This window comes from Mugil cephalus, chromosome 11, assembly GCF_022458985.1.
Source record: "Mugil cephalus isolate CIBA_MC_2020 chromosome 11, CIBA_Mcephalus_1.1, whole genome shotgun sequence".
Taxonomy (NCBI): domain Eukaryota; kingdom Metazoa; phylum Chordata; class Actinopteri; order Mugiliformes; family Mugilidae; genus Mugil; species Mugil cephalus.
In genome coordinates this window covers 445391-465959 of record NC_061780.1, presented here as the reverse complement: position 1 = coordinate 465959, position 20569 = coordinate 445391, and the positions used below count along the sequence as shown (strand labels likewise).

Sequence of the window (20569 nt, the reverse complement as noted above, 5' to 3'; positions counted from 1 at the left end):
GCTAATTGTGCTAAATGTAGGCAAAGTGTCCCAATTGCCACGTTGACAGAGACGGTACCCCCGGCATTAGCCCCCCGTAGCCCCTTCAAAATTTCCCAGAGGTAATATTCTAGTTTTAGTTGTAATTTTAGAGTTGACATGCTGTAATTTTCACTTTGATATGACCAAGTAAAATGTAGAAACCAGTAGTCATTAAGGAGAGCAGTCTGCTAACACTGAGGTGGACAACACAAAACGGAAAGAAAGAATACGGTCAACTGAAAGTCAATAGCCTGTGTCTGTGCCTGTAAGTCTGATAGGCTGTTCAGCTTGAAGCACAAGTGTGCAAAAAAGGCTCCCAGCTAATAGTTACTCATCCTAGCTTTGTAGCCTCCCACTTGCTATCAGCTTTTCCTATTTCCCTGGCCTGTCAGCTACTAGTGGCACTTCCTGGCTTCCAAGTCTTCCAACCAATATGAGCCCTTCCTTCCTGTTTCCCTTGTTTCAATGATGAATATATACTACTACTACTACTACTACTACTACCACCCACACTTCTTTTGTACAGGTGTATAACAGATAAACCAGCTCGATGTTGGCTGCAGTCTTTGCAATGTAAGCAACCTTTTGATCTAGACACATTCAACGTCACATTTGGCCTTTCTTGCCAGTTGTTCGTTCAGTAGTGGTTAGTTGACATATTCACAAAGGGAAAACACTGTCTTCTGTTGTTAAATGAACCAACATAAAGTCTACAACAGAGGGGTATAAATGGTCTTTAATCCACAACATTACAAAGACATGCTATCTGACAAGGGCTCAAATCACTACACTCACATCACTACACCCGCCTCTCACCCTCACCATGGACTGTATAGCTGCTGGTCTCTGGAAGCAGCTTCTGCAGCCTACGAAGCATAACAGATTCAAAAACAACTTCTTCCTGGATGCCATAAGACTTCTCAACCATCCTCCTCATTCACACACACCCACACAGGACTGCTCCACTTCCACCTCTGAGCTGTTGTCGTGTCCTTTTTCCCGCTGTAAATAGTGCTATGCAATATATTTATTCTTTATCCTATTCATATGCCTGTATATACTTTTTCTGTTTAATATTCCTGCTGTTATCTGAGCCACTGCACCGAAATTGCATTGTGATGGAAATCTAAATCTAAATGACTGTCAAAGTTGCTCCCTAATGTTCCGTTCCTTTCCGGTGAATAAGGGCTGTTGTTCTATTTCTTTATCTCTTCTATTTTCCCACACTGTCGAAACCAGTCTGTCCTCAATTGGGAATTGGCATCCAATAATCTATTTGCCCACCTTCTTCCTGTCAATTCCCAAATTGTCACTGTGACCATCTGCAGGCCGTCCATTGTGCAACACTGGACCGGTACAGGCCCATCCAGGACCTGTACTGGTCCAGGGTCAGGAAGCAAGGCAGTAAAACCTCCCCTCAGGCCGGTGCTAAAGAGCACTGTACTCCACAAACACCTGCCACTAAAACAGTTTCTTCCCCCAGGCTGTCGCTCTGATGAACTCTGAGCAGTCACAGAACACGTGACCTTTCTCACGAACAATAACTCTTCATTAATTGTTCAAGTCATTGAACATATCTGTTCCAGACCTTTATTTTTTAAAAAAGTATATATTCTCAAAGTCTAATTTATGTTGTACATGTCTGCGAAGGTTCTCAGTCATCCAGTTCATGGTAATCCAAAAATGCGTTGAATAAGGTTTGCTGGACTTTCTTGAAGACGTTTCGCCACTCATCCGAGTAGCTTCTTCAGTTCTGATAAACTAGTTTATCCGAGTAGCTTCTTAAGTTCTGATATCTGATATCCACTTGGATGAGTGGCGATGAGTGCTTCCTGTGCAAGAAGCCATGGGGGTTCTCTTAAGCATACCCCCCAGGAGCCTCAGCTTCCCAGCTACGTGTCCATCCAGCAGCCTAGCTTGTCGCCCCAGCAGCCCAGCTACGTGTTGCCCCAGCAGCCCAGCTACGTGTCCCTGAAGCAGCCCCAGGAGCCCCAGCTGCCCAGCTATGTGTCCCCCCAGGAGCCTCAGCTTCCCAGCTACGTGTCCCCCCAGCAGCCCAGCTACGTGTCCCCGAAGCAGCCCCAGCAGCCCAGCTACATGTCCCCCCAGCAGCCCAGCTACGTGTCCCCCCAGGAGCCTCAGCTTCCCAGCTACGTGTCCCCCCAGCAGCCTAGCTTGTCCCCCCAGGAGCCTAGCTTGTCTCCCCAGCAGCCCAGTTACGTGTCCCCCCAGGAGCCCCAGCAGCCCGGCTACGTGGCCCCGAAGTAGCCCAGCTATGTATCCCCCCAGGAGCCTCAGCTTCCCAGCTACGTGTCCCCCCAGCAGCCTAGCTTGTCCCCCCAGCAGCCCAGCTACGTATCCCTGAAGCAGCCCAGCTACGTGTCCCCCCAGAAGCCCCAGCAGCCCAGCTACGTGTCCCCGATGCAGGCCAGCTACGTGTCCCCCCAGGAGCCCCAGCAGCCCAGCTACGTGTCCCCCCAGCTTCCAAGCTACGTGTCCCCCCAGGAGCCCCAGCAGCCCAGCTACGTGTCCCCCTAGCAGCCTAGCTTGTCCCCCCAGCAGCCCAGCTACGTGGCCTCAAAACAGCCCAGCTACGTGTCCAGCCAGGAGCCCCAGCAGCCCGGCTATGCCCCCCCCCACCAGCCCAGCTACGTGTCCCCCCAGGAGCCCCAGCAGGCCAGCTATGTGTCCCTGAAGCAGCCCAGCTACTTGTCTCCCCAGGAGCCCCAGCAGCCCAGCTACGTGTCCACCCACCAGCCCAGCTACGTTTCCAGCCAGGAGCCCCACCAGCCCGGCTACGTGTCCCCCCACCAGCCCGGCTAGGTGTCCCCCCAAAAGCCCCAGCAGGCCAGCTACATATCGCTGAAGCAGCCCAGCTACGTGTCCCCCCAGGAGCCCCAGCAGCCCAGCTACGTGTCCCCCCAGGAGCCTCAGCTTCCCAGCTACATGTCCCCCCAGCAGCCTAGCTTGTCTCCCCAGGAGCCCAGCTACGTGTCTCCCCAGCAGCCCGGCTACGTGTCCCCCCAGGAGCCCCAGCAGCCCAGCTACGTGTCCCCCCAGCTTCCAAGCTACATGGCCCCGAAACAGCCCCAGGATGTGGCCCCAAAGCTGCCCCAGGAGACCCAGCAGCCCATCTACATATCCCCAAAGGAGCCCCAGCTGCCTAGCTACGTGTCCCCCCAGCTTCCAAGCTACGTGTCCCCAAAGAAGCCCCAGCAGCCCAGCTACGTGTCCCCCCAGCAGTCCCAGGAGACCCAGCAGCCCAGCTACGTGTCCCCCCAGCAGCCCAGCTACATGTCCCCCCAGGAGCCCCAGCAGGCCAGCTACGTGTCCCCTCAGCAGGCGGCTACGTGTGTCCCCCCAGGAGCCCCAGCAGGCCAGCTACATGTCCCCCCAGCTTAAAAGCTATGTGGCCCCAAAGCAGCCCCAGGAGACCCAGCAGCCCAGCTGTGTGGCCCCCCAGCAGCCCAGCTACGTGTCCCCCCAGCTTCAAAGCTACATTTCCCCCCAGCTTTTTTCAGCTGAATATTTGCATTGACCGAAATAAATATTTTATGCTATCAAAAAAAAAAAAAAAGGATGAGTGGCGAAACGTCTTCAAGAAATTCTATAAGTCCACCTGACCTTATTCAACGCTTTTTTGGATTATGTTGTACAGTTTCCTATTTTTTAAGCTTTTAGTTTTTACACTTTTTTAAGTGCTGTGTGTACCAAAGAGACTGGACTCAAATTTCTTCTATGTGTAAACATACTTGACCAGTAAAGCATTTCTAATTCTCCTCCTCCATAGGAGGATGACCATGGACATCTCCAGATGTCCATGGTCATCCTCAAAATCTCCTCACAAACCTAGAGGTTTGAGACCTTCAGCCACTTGCCAAATTCTTCTTCTCCATCCAGACTCTGGGGGGTCCTGTCCACATCTCTCTGCAATTCATCTTTATTATACCATCACTCCTGGAGTCCTTGCACAGTCATGTTTAGGTTTCCTTAATAAATGTTAATTTTTCATCTACTTGATATCTCTCCTTAATGCAATATATTGGCTACTTCAGGCTAATGACATTTGGCCACCTATGTGGCTTTGTCCACCCTGGAAAAACTGCGACAAATTTCCTATTGAAAATGAATGGGACAGCCGGAAAAAATCACGCAAAAAACACAGTTTTTCAAAGGTCTACTACTCAGGCATACTTTCACCTACAGATCTCATTTAAACTTGAAAATGTAGACACAAGCCTTGTGTATTGGAGTATTATTTCCTCGTTTTGATACCGGTAGGTCTTATTGTTGTTGATCAATCACTGTTGAATGTCCATGATCTTTTTCGAAAAAACTCGTTTTAGAGTGTGGAATGTTGCTACTTAGAGTGAGAGAACGTGTGAGAAATAGTCTGAAATTTTTCTCTTTCCACGCTCATCCCGGCCACAATTTACACACTAGACACATGATTTTTTCCACAGTTGTAGACGAACATTTACATTCTCTTTAACTGTTCATGTGTGAATAAGCAGGGCACACAAAGGTTCATGCTTATTCTGTTGGTCTGAGTCATGCTCCACAGCAGAAGTCTGTGTTTGTTTAGTTTGTGTGGGTGACACTGTGCAAGTGTGGAGGACGATGACATTGAGAAAAAACAGTCTGGTATGCAGTCGCACTGTTGGATAAAAAGAATGAAAGTAATATAAATGTATGCAAAAGCAAGCCATACTTACTGCATCATAACCACTATGTTGTGAACTTTAATGGTTGGTAAGGTGCAGTAGTCACTGAAAGAAAAATAGATAATTTAAGATTAAAAATGAAAATGATTCAAGTGTAAAAAGATTTCAGGGACAATACTTACAACATATAACTCATCTCATCAGCAATAGTGGTAGGGACTGTGTAGTCAATCTGTAATGAAATCAATAAAAATAATTTATTAACCCAATATCCTTCTGTACCAAGATTTGTAATTAATTCTGCTTAAGGCTTTTCGGATGCCTGGATTTTTCAGGACCATAACTGATTACACATCTTGTGTTAAGATGGATTATTCCTTTGTTTTGTGATGGGTGGTTGACAATGTCAACCTTTTGTGTAGGCTGTGCAATTTGTAGAGCATTTTTTGGACTCTTCTGTTAGACAAGTTGAAAAAGATCAGAAAATACCAAACCCGAGTGTCAAAACTGTGAGAAATCTTGACATATATCTAGTTAAAAAGTTTGCGGCCCTATGTGGTCCCCTGATAGAGCTGACAAAAAAATGTGTCCCTCTCCATCATTTAAGTTCCTCCCATCCCTGAGACAAATAATAAAGCTGCATTTCCAATTACAGTCAATACAAGTTAAATTATATTCAGTGTTTGCTATGTATGGTAATTGTTGTCAGAATTTAGTAAAGACGATTTTCCAAATTAGGTCAAAACTTGTTATGAGTAGTATCATTAAGGGAAAAGTTAGAAATGGTTGCTAACGTACCTGCCTTTCATCCAGTGGTATGATCACCGTGCAGTTATTGAACTTGGCCTTGCCTATCACCGTCTTGGAGAACTGCACTTGTGCAGTGATGTTGGTCACAGATATGGTGTAGTAGTTATTGTTGGTAATTTTCAAGGTGTTCTGCCGATAAGAACACATTTTCAACCTGTGGTATATCTTTTTACATTGACAGAAACTGTTTGTAAGACAAAGCTAAACAAAGGCACCTGGACTTGTTTGACTTTTTGGAACATGCGCTTCTTGAGTTCTAAATGACCGGTGAGGAGTATTGTCTTTCATTGGGAAAATCTGTAGGTTCTGCCCATCTGAAACTCATATGACTACAGTCTGTTAACAACCAGATATAACAGACCCCGTCAATGACTTGTTCTCCCTCGTGTCAGCCATCTCTGTCTACCACATTTAATGTCCAATATCATACGTTGTTGATTTGAGCACTTTCATGTCTTGTCCAGTCTTCTGTTCTGATGAATATGTGTACAGTCAAATGGAAACAAATATCCCTTCTGGGATAAGTAAATAAGTCTAAAGTGTAGAGTCTATATTCACCAGATTTTATTTGTCCAATTAGTGGTACTATAATGACTCTTCAAAGGCCAGAAACTCAGAGTCAAGGTGTGAATTTGGAGTAAACAGCTGATCCTGTCAGCAAACAATATAGTACATCTATAACAATATAACATTAATTAATATTCATTTCATATTTATGGCCAGCTGGTATGTACCGTGTTCATGGACTAGTTGCTAACTTCATCTGCCAGCCATTGGTGCTGGCTTTTTGCAAGACTTTTTGGAAAAAATCTGTTTCAGCTACTGCCAAAAACCATTCTAATGAGCTACTGAACCACTAGTAATAAAAAAGTCAAGTCAAGTCTCGTTTTCTCAAATGGCATCTGATATAATAAAAGAAATTCAAAGTGGGACTATGTCACTACAACTCCCATGAGCACTGTATGTGCTTAGTGTTTGCTCACTGGGCCATTCGTGACCAACGTCACTGTCATCAGGCGTTTTCTTCACAACCGCAAACACGGTTGTGCAGTGGTGAAGTGATAATGTGGAGGCCATAGGCATATGGAAGGAGTATATAAAAAAAATGGGGGAAAGACAAACAAAAGAAAAGACAAAGATGGAACAAAGGGTGGAGAGAAACGGGGTCTTTTACATGTAAAAAGTTTGTACATCTTATTTTTTTTATTTTTTTTTTTAAGGACATTTTTGGGGCTTTTGGACCTCTATTAGACAGGGACAACAAAGAAAGGTGGGAATGGTGAACAAAAAAGTTCCCTGTACAGTAAGTACAGTAGTACTATGTAGCTATATATGTGTGTGTGTGTGTGTGTGTGTGTATACACACACACACACACACACACATATATATATAGCTACAAAGTCTTACTGTAATGTTGAGATAGACAATTCGCTTGTCCTGGTCATAGGAAACATAAGCAGACTTTACTCCCACGTAAGGGACATCAATGGAGCGAGGGAAGAGGAAGAAACAAGCCAGGCCAGACAGCGGCAGGCACAGAGCCACCGATATTGTGACATATAACTTCCTGGAGTATAAAAAGAAGGGACTCACGTTCTGCTTGGCCTGAGTCTTTGGTCGCTGTATGGAATCAGAGCCACAAGCTGGTTCTCTTGACCTATTGGATAATATTTTAAAAGGAAACAAAGAAAAGAGCTTTTTGAAGCTTTGAACGGTTCTGAGACGGACTGAGTAAGGACCATGTCGGAGCAAGAGTTGTATATGCAAGTCTGACTTCATGTGTATAAAACAACATACATAAAACATACAGTACTGGGCAAAAGTTTTAGGTAGGTGTGACAAAATGCTGTAAACTAAAAATACTTACAAAGGAATAAGGAGACATGGAGAGGAACATCGGGTCTCATTATGCTGATGATCTACATGAGACCCGATATTCCTCTCCATGTCTCCTTATTCCTTTGAATCCCCCTTCTGATTTCAATGCTATGGACAACGGTTCAATGGCAGGCGTGAACAGCAATGGAGAGAGGGGGTATCCATCCCCTGTTGAGCCTTCCACCTATTCTCTCAATCCTGGACTTTTTTATAGCATAGCGGATATAAACTTAATATCTCCAAGAGTGAGTAACTTCAAGCACCTAATTCCTCTTCTAGCTATGCCAGACTTTCTGTTGTCCAATTTAAATTACTTTTAGGCTGCATTTTAGCAAAGACAAACTCTTCAAGACAAGACATCTGAAACTTGTAACAGATGCTTTCAGACGCCATATGTTCTGGACATGCTCTAAGTTGTTAAATTTCTGGCAATCAATTTTTAAATCTATCTCTGACATTCTAGGTATACCTGTTAGTCCTTTGCCACAGATAGCTATTTTTGTGGTGCCGTCTGATGAATTTGTAACCACAGCCACCCTGAGAAGTTTTATTCACACTGGAAATCAATTCTGGATTATGTCCATAAGCTCCCTGCCACTGAAATGTCCCCCTGATCCTATGCTTACACCTTGTATAGTCCACGGACCCCCATCCCATTAGGGAGAGAGAGAGAGAGAGAGAGAGAGAGAGAGAGAGAGAGAGAGAAACTATCCGTGACAAAAATATTTTTTGTATACCTTAGTGCTTTAGTTTTGCCCAGGTCCTATACACCAACATGGAGGAGGTGGAGCTTATGAGCTGTACTGCAGCTAGTCACCAAGGGGAGCTCTTTTTGCTTTGGCTTCACTTTTGAGGAGCTGCCCATCTTTATTTAGAGTCTATGTGTTACAGTATTACAGTACACTGATGAATAAGAACGGATCATTCCCATCTTAACACAGCTTTCATTCGGGAATAAACAGTATTTCTGTCTCTATCCTTTCTTTTCTCCGTGGATTAAAGTAAGCAAAGCTAAATGTAAAAAGCCTAACTCCCAGCTAATTCAAAACTACAACATAGAATAAAATACATATTAGGGCTGCACGATAATTATCGGCTCGATATGAGGAAATTATTATATAATTCCGATAAGTCCGATATCATGACTTATCGGCCCGATAACATATAATATATATTTTTGTCAGCACTGCGGTCCCGTCGTTTTATTTAGTCGCTCCTTCTCCTACATGAGACCTGCAAGGCCTGCAGCGAATGCTGCGGTCAGTATAATCGGAGAAACAACCTTCTGGCTGAAAATATGCATTACTCCGCTAGCAATATGCAGTCTTGAAAACTACTTTGTATGTTTAAAAAATCCTTTTAACTCATTCCGAATTGTTTCTGAAGTGTCCGTGCTATGTTTTAGTCCATGCTGGACGGAGTGTTGGCCGGGCATCTCCCTTTCTCCCCCTCCCCTCGGCGAGCCCAGTGGTTTCCTCTGCACCCAGCCTTCGAAACGTGTATCACACGTTTAATGTCCTTACATTCGTTGCGAAATGTCCCACTTAAAATCAGTAGGAGAGTAAGCAGCAGTTGTGTTTCGTGTTATTTTGTTAAATTTTAACGACACAGAACAGCTCGGACAAGAAACTGCCTATGAGCTTACGACCGGAGATTTCACTCAGCAGTACGTGAGTGCGCATGCGGCGGTTGCTATGGGATCGGTGCGTTTTGACTTAAGGCACTGGGGCGTTTTCCACAAATGGTCCACAGACGTCAAGAAACGCCGCTTGCGCCAGGACAGGACGAACAATAAATTACACCAACGAATTTCCACAAATTCTTGTGGTTGGCGGAAACACTTTCAACATGATTTAAATATCTGTCCGTTATCACATTTTAAATAAAATGGAGAGAAAGGGTTACAGTTAGTAGACTATATTGAAATGTTTTTATTTGTTTGGGTTTTGACTTTGCTATTTTAAAATGCATGAAGTGAAAGAGAGATGAAGGTTTTTGTAATAGTACCGGCAAGAATTTAAAACTACTTTCACCCCTGCTAATGTCGGAAAACAACTCGCCAACTCTGTCATAATTTTGGTAGTAGCTGATTGCCCTGGATGTTACACATAAATCATAGAAACATGAACATAAAAGGGTCGGGAAACGGTCACAAACCGGGAAAGGGGGAGGTACTTAAGCACTGGAAAGGAGCACCGTGCAGCTTATCCCAAAACAAGACACGAGGAATTACTGTTCACAAGTAAGATTGAACATCTCCATTGGTTGTTGGTTCACTAGTTACTGTCCTGTAATGATCTTTTAAATCGTGACTAGCTAATTAGGGCTAACTCGTGTTTAGTGCTCGTTCTAAAAGTCATGCTATGAAAGTTAAATATATGAAACTTCATTGATCATATATGTACAACACAGATGTAGATTACAGCTGACATTATGAATGAAAGAAATAAGCCTAGTGTGACACTAACACTGAAAGGGAGTTTTTCCTGCCACCATGTTCTTCAGGTCTTATCAAGTGTCTTGAGACAATTTGTATTGTTATTGACACTACGTAAATAAAATTGAAATTAACTGAGTAGAGTATTTTATACAGGGTGGCACAGACAGAACGACTGTATCCATCTCTAACTAGTAAAATATTTCTCATGTCACATACCCACTCAACCTACTTTCATATACTATAACATTATGTGTTTTTGTTGGTTCAGAGTAAACATGCTATGTTATATGACACAGGTGCAGCCAGGATCACTTGGAGCTTCTGTTGAATTCAATCAGAGCCTCAGGTTCATGCTTTTCTAATTACAATGAATTGTACAAATATATTTCATATTTTTTTATGTGCTCTATGTTTTGTATGTTTTTTCCCTACAAAGGAAACGGAACAATAATCCATCTGCACACCAGTTCCAGTCCATCTTCCACCATCTGATGTTTTGGTGTCGGTCAGACAAAGTGGCGGTACAGGATGACACTGTGTCCCTGTCTACAGTGGAATGCCCTCTGTCCTCTGAAAACATTTCAGCTCCGAGGCACGAGGATGTTTTCTTGCTCAGGGGACACATTGAGGAGACATTGTTCCATTGATAACTGTAATTCAAACTTATTGTCATTGGTTATGTCCATGTCCCTTCAAATAAGCCTTCACCACATCATCAAACTCCCCTCTCTTACATTACAGAGTGGCAGTAAAACAAATATGCTATTTAAAACTGTCCTCTTTCAATGGCTCAAACCCTTGCACCAAGGAATATGCATATATGTTATAGTGATAATACTATCTGTGTTTGTATGGACCATGCTGGTTTGAAATAAAGTTTATACAATTATATTCAGAGAATCAGATATTATTTCTTCTATTCTTAATTAAGTAAAAGTACAGAATAGTACTGTTTCTTTGTATGTCTGTGTGTTATGTGATACACTGCAAACATCATGTACTTGGTACAGACTCAAAATATTCTATTACTGTTAAGCCTACTGTCGGCATGCAAAATTCTCAATCATCCTGTCACATGTCTGACGTTTCTAGCAAAGAAACCAAAGTTCTGGTCACATTAATTCCTTTTAGACAGATGAGGGAATTGAGCTGATGGCCGGTCCAAGATGGTGGCGACACGGTTCATATGCTCCATACAGATATATGCATATATATGTATATATGGTCAGCTCCTACAGGTGGTAGCAGTCCATGCAGCGTCTACTCTTTATTATGTCTGTGGGAGACAAAGTAGATGATTTCAAACCAGGAGGCTGAGGAGCTTAGCGTCGTACACCGACACAAGCGGTGACCATCTCATACTGGGCTTCCGACCGTGTGGCACAAAGACACGATCAAGCGATGTACCACTTCCTCCAAATATCCAAGGGTCGAGGCTATCAAACAGGGGCCACTGCAAAAGGTAAATGGTCCTGACTGACAGTCAATTCCCGGTATCGCCCACCTCTACCGGACTGGCCGTGAAAAGGCATGTGCAGTCGATCCGTGCACTCGTGTATCGATCAATCAATCGGAGAACGTTCAGCCAGTGTGGAAAGCCCCCTCATTTGAATAAAATTTCATCATTTCATGCTGAAGTACGTGCATCAGTAAATAAATACATAAATAAATAGTATTTCTGGCATATATTTAGGTATTTATTTATGGAATATACTTAGGTATTTATTTATTTAATTATTTATTTATGGCAGGTATTTATTTATTTATTATGTCTGAATTGGTCCTCCATAGACAGTGCGCTGGCTGAGTGCAATAAATGTTCAAAGAAAATACCACAGCATAGCATAGAACTAGCATGGAAATGTTTGATTCTAACTTGTGTCAGTGCTTTTTTGTATTTTTTAGAAGTTGTGGAATGTTCACTTTATTTACTTTTAAACCTGATGCAAAGTCAGGTCTAGAGGCCTTTATTTTGTGATGTTCATTTGAAATATCAAATAGTTTAGTTTGACCCTTATCTTTCAGCTCAGGGGTCGGCAACCCGCGGCTCTTTGTGGTGAGCAGTGCGGAGCAAGGACACTGATTAAAGCCGTTCACGTTTTTACGCTAACTGCCTCAGAAAAGCGGCAACTACCACTCATCAATGAATGAGCGAGAGCTACACAACAACTGAATGACACTGAACGCCACACCACATTCACGGTTGTAACATCAAACAACCAAAAAACACTCCCACAGTGCATTGCAGCACATTTACTAGTTGCTATCGAGTATTTAATTCAAATGTATTTTTATTTTAGTTCGTTAGTTTTTTAAATATAATTCTAAATTTAAATTGATGGTGATCTTTTAACATTAAAATAAAATTTATTTAATTTTTGTCGCTCAAAATATACGTCACAACTGCCGACGTGCAACACCGGCCAGCAGGCCCAGCCCGCTATTTATTGGACTTTTCGACCCCAGGTAAGCCAACCACGGATAAATCCCTGTTATGTTACATGAATGCAATTTCGTTTTCTCTGTAGCAGTTATTTCATTTCATAAATGCAACACACTATAGGGCTAGCATAGAGGTAAAAACGATATATGCAGTGTTATCTTCATTTTAGATATCAAAGGGGTTTTGTGGCTCCCATTGTTTTTCTGTGGGAAACGGATCCAAAGGGCTCTTTGAGTGTTGAAGGTTGCCGACCCCTGAGTTAGTTTAATCAACTCTGAGTAGTTTCACCTGGAGTTAAGCGCGTTCACCACAACTACAAAAAGTCAGCATCAATGGAGCCCCGATTCGATGAGTCACCTTGGCAACGGGGAAGCGGAGGGCTACGTTTTCACCAACCTCGAAGTGGAAATCCTAATGGACGAGTTTCAACATGTTTTTTAGAAAGAAGTGCAACACCGCTGCAGCTGCAAAAGAGAGGGAGACGGCGTGGGAGAACATTGCTGTTTGGGTCAATGCGTAAGCTATTAATTTATTTCATATGCGTAATCCCGCAGGGGAGAAGCACACTTGGCAGCAGTTTGAGATGAAATATAAAACATTGTTCAAACGGGTAAGACCTCAGCATGGAGGGACCTCGTTTTGATCATGTTTTACACTGTAAACTAAATATTAAGTGACTATATGACTGTGCAGTTGTTTTATTCCCAACATAATGCTGTTTTCACGCACATATATGTCTTCTCATCTATATCATGTTCTGTTAAATAATTAAGCCTGTTTAAACTAACACAGACTTCTACTCAGCCAACAGAAAGAAGGCAGATGCCTGTAAAACGGGTGGTGGCGGCCCAGCACCGCCACCTCTAACGGAGGCAGAGGAGCCCTAAACCAGAATATTGGAAGGCCCGTGGCTGAGGGAATCCCTGGAGGGAGCTCATCCTGAGTGCTCCCCCCAAGACACAAGTACTTTTATAAAATGTAATAGGCCTATAGATATCTTTTTAAGCCTATTTATACAAATATTTATTTGTATTTTATGTCTTTTTTTTTTCTTTTGTCCCAACAGATTCTGATGGTACCGCTCAAAAGGATAACTGTCTGGAAATGCTAAAACATCTACTGTATGCGCGGTCTGATAACCATCTCCCGAAGAATATTTAATTCTCTACCGTAATGCTGCACCTTCATCCACGGGATCGTCAAAAGGACATGCAATGTTCGTGAAAAAAGTCGCCTTCTACTGTGCCTAATAGACTTCTGATTTTTTTAATGATTTTTCACAGACGGCAGAACAAGGCCACGCCAAAACTCGCCTGTGACTGAATAAAGAGAGGGAATCAAATGGCGTGTGTGACCGAAAGAGGGCGGAGGCAGAGAGAAACTCGAGGTTCAATGAGAAAAACCTGGTCCCGACCAGGTTAGGTTCATTGAGTCTGTTACCACAGTAACTGACCGAGAGCCTAAGTTTACCTCTCTCTCTCTGAAACAGGTAAGAGTTACCCCGCTTTCTCTGGTTTGAGTTACCTCCCTTTGTAAAACAGAAGACTATCGGCATTTGGAAGCAGACAAGGTGTCCATTATCAGAAATGAATGGACAGTGCGGAGGCGTGAACTGTCAGACACGACGCTTCGCTTTCTTTTTTTGTAACTGTTTAAATCATAAGTTTTTCACAAGAAGCGGCTGAGCGGACTATTAACATCTCCCGCCCGTAGGCGTTGCCATAAAACAGCCGCAAAATGTCATTGAGAGTAGTGGCAGTGTAGCTCTCAAAGTTGATGTCCATGTTTATCTGAGCCAGGAAGTCTATAAGTGTTTTTTAACAGTTCATTTCGTGGTTTTCTTTGTGTTCTCATCCTTATCATCCTCTAAATTGTCGAGTCCCTCCGGTGTCACTTCCTTGTGGTGCATCTCATTCTTCTTTTCATATTCTCTTCTCTCTTTCTCTTCTGCTGCATCCCAGTATTCAAAATGATCAAATTCACCAAATAGGTTATAGTTAACTATAAAATCACTTTTTTTAACTGTAATCAGGTAATTTGATAGGAACGTCTTTATGGGTGGCCATTATCGCTTTTTAATGTACACCCTGCAGCCAATCAGAATCGATCAAGATGTAAGTACAAAATTATGCTAAAAATGTCAAAAATCTTAATAAAGGCATTAATGATACACTGGGGCATAATTGTGTTGGTGTTTGTAATGACACCTACAAATATAGTAACAACACTAAGCTCATTTACATTTTTATTCAAGAAATACTTTGGTCCCCATTTTTGGATTCTCAAATGTCCTTCCTGTGTATGACACATAAAGTTGCTATATGACCATAATTGGATTTGGACAGCCATGTTACAGGGTGTTGTATCAGTCAACAGATTCTGAAGGACCCCCAAAAAAGATAACAATGTCAGTAAATCTCTCTTAAAATGTTGATATTTTGACCTTTTTGCTCAGTGGTACGTGATGTATCACCATGATGTGTCTTTCTGGATAATGCTAATAACACATTTATAATTTTTTTACATTTTAAAAGGACCTATTTCATGTGAAATATGACATTGATGTGTTGAAGATTAAGCTAATGTTTTACACAGTAGACCCAGTTAGTGCCCGATTATAAAGGAAAAAAAGTTGTTTTGTCCTTCCTGGATAACGAAGGTATTCTGTTACCCAGGACATGTCCTCTGTTAGAGAGACTGGACATGTTAATCAATTCAGTAGCTGTAGGTTTTTAGACATTGATTTGATGTTGTACTGTTCTTTTATTATTGTTAATAGCAACTGATTTTGATTTTTTTTCCACTTTTAAAATCCTTATACGTCTTTGACCCATGTATGTATACATATAGAGCAGGTAAAATAAGTATTGAACACATCACAATTTTTCATAGTTAACATATTCCTAAAGGTGCTATTGACATGGAATTTTTGCCAGGTGTTGGTAACAACCCCAGTAATCCATACATTGAAAGAAACCAAAACAAATAAGTTCAGAAATTAAGTAATGTGTAATAATATAAAATAAGAGACGGAAAAAGTATTGAACATACGCAGAAAGGGAGGTGGAAAAAGGTATGAGAAGCCAAGACACCAGCTGAAATCTATTAATGACCAGAAAGTCACCCTACCCCTTGCAAAGGTGTCACACAAGGAACATGTCATGATGAGTAAAAGCAAAGAACTCTCTCAAGACCTTCGCAACCTTATTGGTGCAAAACAGTCTGATGGCATAGGTTACAGAAGGATTCTAAACTTCTGAATGTTCCAGTGAGCACTGTTGCGGCCATAATCCAGAAGTGGAAAGAACATAATACGACCATAAACCGGCCACGACAGGTGCTCCTTGCAAGATTTCTGACAGAGCACTGAAAAAAATAACTCAAAAGATTTACTTAAAAAAATATATTGTATTTGCACACAAATTATTTAAGTAAAATTTAATGCTGCAATATCAAGTAACACTCACTTGCAGGTATCAAGTAAGTTTTACTTACCATAAAACATAACAGTTGTGAGGATATTAAGTAACATTTACTTAATTACATCTAAGTTTTAAGTTATATTTATTTAAACAAATTAAGTAAAGTCTACTTGTTTTTCATAGACATGAACATCATTTAACTCAAAAATTTAAGTAAATTTTATACATCTGTAATATTTGCTGTTATGAAGTAATTTAGTAGCTTTTAAAATAACTCTACTGTGACGAAAAAAGTTGTTAACTCAAATTAGTGCAGACTGGAGAAAATATAGACAATTTATTATGAGTATCGATACTAAAACGGACACATTTGGTATCTAAAATACACATTAAAATCAGCATACCCAAATTAACACTGTAAGAGTTGATCTTAACACTTTTAAAGTGTCTATATGGGTCCACACCTCAGAGTTTTAATTTAACACTTTTTCGAGTGACCTTGACACTAAGTTAGTGTAAATTTGACTCTTCTTGTAGTTAAATTTAATGCTGCCTAACACCAACCAGTGTTAGTTTTTAAAATTTTTATGTAGTATAAGCAATTAACTCTCATAGGACTATTTCTTGACTACACAGGAACTTAACTTTCAAAGAAAACAATAAGCAATGCACTCAACGGCCATGGCCTGTGTACACGCTCACCACGCAAGACTCCATTTCTGAAAAAAAAATTCAAAAATGTTTTTCTGCATATGGTACTGACAAACTTAATATAATTGAAAGGAGGATGAATGGAAAAATTTACCAAGACTTTCTTGAGAAAAACCTGCTGCCATCTACCAGAATGATGAAGATAAAACGAGGGTGGACATTTCAGCAAGACCATGATCCCAAACACAGAGCCAAGGAAACTCTCAACTGGCTTCAGAGAAAGACAATAAAGCTGCTAGAATGGCCCAGCCAGTCACCTGACTTGAATCCAATTGAAAATCTATGGAAAGAACTAAAAATCAGAGTTCATAGAAGAGGCCCACAGAACCTTCAAGATTTAAAGAGTGTTTGTGGCCAAAATCACACCTGAGCAATGCATGCAACTAGTTTCTCCATACAGGAAGCGTCTTGAAGCTGTCATTACCAACAACAGCTTTTGAACAAAGTATTAAAGAAATATCAATACTTTTTCTATGTCTTTTCACATTATTACACATACCTTAATTTCTGAACTTATTTGTTTTGGTTTCTTTCTATGTATGGATTACTTGGGTTGTTACCAACACCTGGTGAAAATGTAAATTTTCATGTCAATAGCACCTTTAGGAATATGTTAACTATGAAAAATTGTGATGTGTTCAATATTTATTTTACCCGCTGTATACATGTATATATATAAATTAGCCCAATATATTGCTTGTACCAGACTGTAAACATGTTTATTTCTACATATTAACATGGAGGTCTCTCCAGGTCTCTGGGGATTGACTCCCTTTTCATGGGTTAGGATCTCGTGGCCATTTGAGGAACTGCAGGTGGGTGAACTTACAATGTACACATTTTAGATTGTTCAGTAATAATTTCTAATATATATATAAACCTTGTGGGATTCCCCCGGTGCCCTGGCATGTGGGGCACGTGACACTGTCTCGTCCAGTGAATTCCACATAGGGGAACTGAGACACATCTCTATTCTTTCCATCGTCCTCTGTCTGAGTGTGTGTGACCTCACCACTGGCCATCAGGGCGTCTTGAGTCTCGTCTTTGCACTTGGCCAGATGTGACTGGGACTTACCCATCCGTGCAGTTGTCTGTACACAGAGAAAAGAGAGTGTGGAGAGAGAGGAACTATCACATAAGTGCAACATGACATCCTGACCAAAGACATACTATGCAGTCATCTGAACGAAACATGGTTTGAATGCCAGAACTTCTGCTGGAGCACTGTTCATCACAAAAAAGACAAACAATTCGGAAGGAACTGGGGACTAGACTATTAATTCATTTCTATCTAATCTCTATTATTCTCTCTAAAATATGAATATAACTTTCTGAATGTCTATATGTAGATTAATAGCAACATTAGCTAATAACAGAAGATTATCTTTGCATTTAATATAAGACTCTCCTCTGGGTATTCTTCAATAAAGGAGACTGGTTCCACTGGTGGTCTGTTTCTCCTGTTCATTGATCTTGTCCACATTCATGAGTAGATGGTGTGACTGGGACCACTCCACAAAGTTTCTCATCAGTGTCCTATACTCCATCTCCCGTCCAAACCTAATACACACAACCACTGCAGATTCATCTAATCTCATCTTCTGTACCGCTTAATCCTGCACTAGGGTCGCGGGCGTTGCTGGAGCCTATCCCAGCTGTCATCGGGTGAAGGCGGGGTACACCCTGGACAGGTCGCCAGCCTATCGCAGGGCTCCACTGCAGACTCATCAGATCAGAAAACGTCTGAAGGTGGCAGGACCCATTGCCGTACTGGAGATCTGAAGTGTAAAGCTTGTACAGAAATGGAGACAAGCTCTTATACAGCTGTTATACAGCTGGATAGAGTAGGGAATAAAATAAGTCCAGTAGCGTTCATTATGGCAGCGTAGCTGAATCAGACTGTTGGAGAATGAGCTCCTCTGCCCCTCTAGTGTTTAGTGTAGTGGATGGGATGTATTGTCCATGATGGGGAGCAACTTATCCAGTGTCCTCCTGTCCCTCACTGAGTCAGACGACTCCAACTCCCTACCAATCACATGTCCATCCTTTCAGATCAATTTGTTGATCCTACTGTTGTCTTTTTTGCTGGTACTACTCCCCCAACAAACCACTGCAGAGTACAGGACACTTGCTACAACAGACTGATAGAAAGACTCCAGTAACTCGCTAGACACATTGAAATACTTCCTGAGAAAGTATTGTCTACTCAGGCCCTTCTTGTACACAGCATCAATGTTGTCCCTCCAGTCTAGTCTGTTGTTCATGTAGACTCCCAGGTACTTGTAGGGTTCCATTACTTCCACCTCCAGGCCCTGGATGGTGATGGGCTGCACTGATATCCTCTTCCCCATGAAGTCAATGGCCAGCTCCTTGGTCTTGTCCATGTTCAGGAGTAGGTGGTTTGTCTGGGACCACTCCACAAAGTCCATGATCAGTGTCAATACTCCACCTCCACCATCTCTGATATGCCCTACCACTGCAGAGTTACCACAGAACTTCTGCAGGTGGCAGGACTCAGAACTGTAGCGGAAATCAGAGGTGTAACGAGTGAACAGAAGAGGCGACAGGACAGTCCCCTGCGGTGTCATTACTGACCACGGCATCTGACAGGGAGCCTCCCAGCCACAGTCGCTGAGGGACGGGATGGGCTTCTTCAGCACCAGCACTATGCAGGATGTTTTCCACACCACCGGAATCTTTTCCCACTTCAGACTCAGGGAAGGTGGGAAGAGCTGGCCTTCATGACCTGGAGGTTTACATGGTCTGGGTGTACTAACTTGCCTTGCTTGACTTTTTCCATCTATGTTCTCACCTAACCAGGTGTAACAGAGTGCATTGACATGCAGAGCTTAATCAAGCTATGCTCAAAATTCGACTTTCTGACTACAGTCCTTGTCCCAGTTTACATGAAATGGAGAAAATCGAATATTATTATTTATATTATATATCGAATATTATTACGTCATATATTCAACAAGAGTCGTTCATGCGGCATTTCAAACAACAACCAGATGGATAATAGTACAGCTCTTATAATCTATGTAATGTGCGCGTTATGTGTTATGGTGCATCACTTATCATGTGTTGGCCACACAGCTAAATAATGTCCTGATTCTCGCTGCCTTCATAGGCCACAAAATATCTTCAACCTGATTGATAGGACATCTGATCAGCAATGAAGGCAGATTCAGAGCAAGACTGATATGTTAGAATGGACTCGTTTTCACTAGTGTACCTTATACTTATGACTTGTTTTTATCTGAATTAAATCACCTAAAAAGCTCTGGATGTGTTGATGATCAGAGGTAAAGTAGTAGATCCTATTCTAACAAAAAAAAAAAAAAAATGGATGTGAGTATGCACAGGGTATTAAATGTCACATTATGTCAGATCTACACATGCTCGCGTTGAGGAACCTCTGGCAAAACGATCTGAGTAAATACGCATCGTAGAGCAGAATTGACCGCAGGATGCTGCTGAGCCACTAGCCAGGAACACAACGTACCGGCATGAGGAAACCTCCAGTAATCTAATAAACATTATATGCCAACAAACTGAAGCAATATTTATGCTTTATTCAAACACAGGTATTAAAAAATGCGTTAATCCGCGCCGACACCTTATTCTAGCATTAATTACGCACTAATCGGTTTTTCTCTAAGTTAACAGTGTGCATTAAAACATTTTATCATCAGCGCCGCTAAATGTCCAACACAAATACACAGACACAATGTTCCCAGTCTTACCTGTCTTTTACTTCACTCTTAACTGGTTGCCATCCGCTGTTTGTTGTGGTTCACACGGCAGAGAGGAAAAAAGAAGGGAACGCCCCCCGCTCTCCTCATTGGACAGTGATGAAGAAACGTTGGTGTCCTTCACTGCACTGCCTGCGGGAAAGAAAACAAAACAAGCTCTCAGTGAGAGTACACATTAAGGCAGAACGCTTAGTAAAACCCCAGTATTACTCTCACATAATCTAGTAATGCAGGAAGTACTTCATTTATTTAATTGAAAGTACTACTACTGTTGCGCTGTTGTGCTGTAAAAACACACAAAATAGAGAACACGCATTAATCTTTAAGTAGTATTTTAGCAGTTTGAGATTGAACAAATAGCTTCTACAGTTCTGTGTAGCTTAGCATTGTTGAACAAGCAATTTAAACCACATTCTGTTACAAT

General features: G+C 41.9%; 1 protein-coding gene across 1 annotated transcript; it reads right to left on the bottom strand.

Annotated features, from left to right (window-relative positions):
- Window positions 1-3901: 3901 nt before the first annotated feature.
- Window positions 3902-20223, bottom strand: tmem106ba (transmembrane protein 106Ba). The gene is given in 7 exon segments (XM_047597920.1): window positions 3902-4790; window positions 4868-4917; window positions 5484-5624; window positions 6904-7086; window positions 7089-7153; window positions 17271-17481; window positions 20137-20223. Coding segments are annotated over 6 exon segments (696 nt in total). The 5' UTR covers window positions 17470-17481; window positions 20137-20223; the 3' UTR covers window positions 3902-4732.
- Between the last annotated feature and the right edge of the window lie 346 nt (window positions 20224-20569).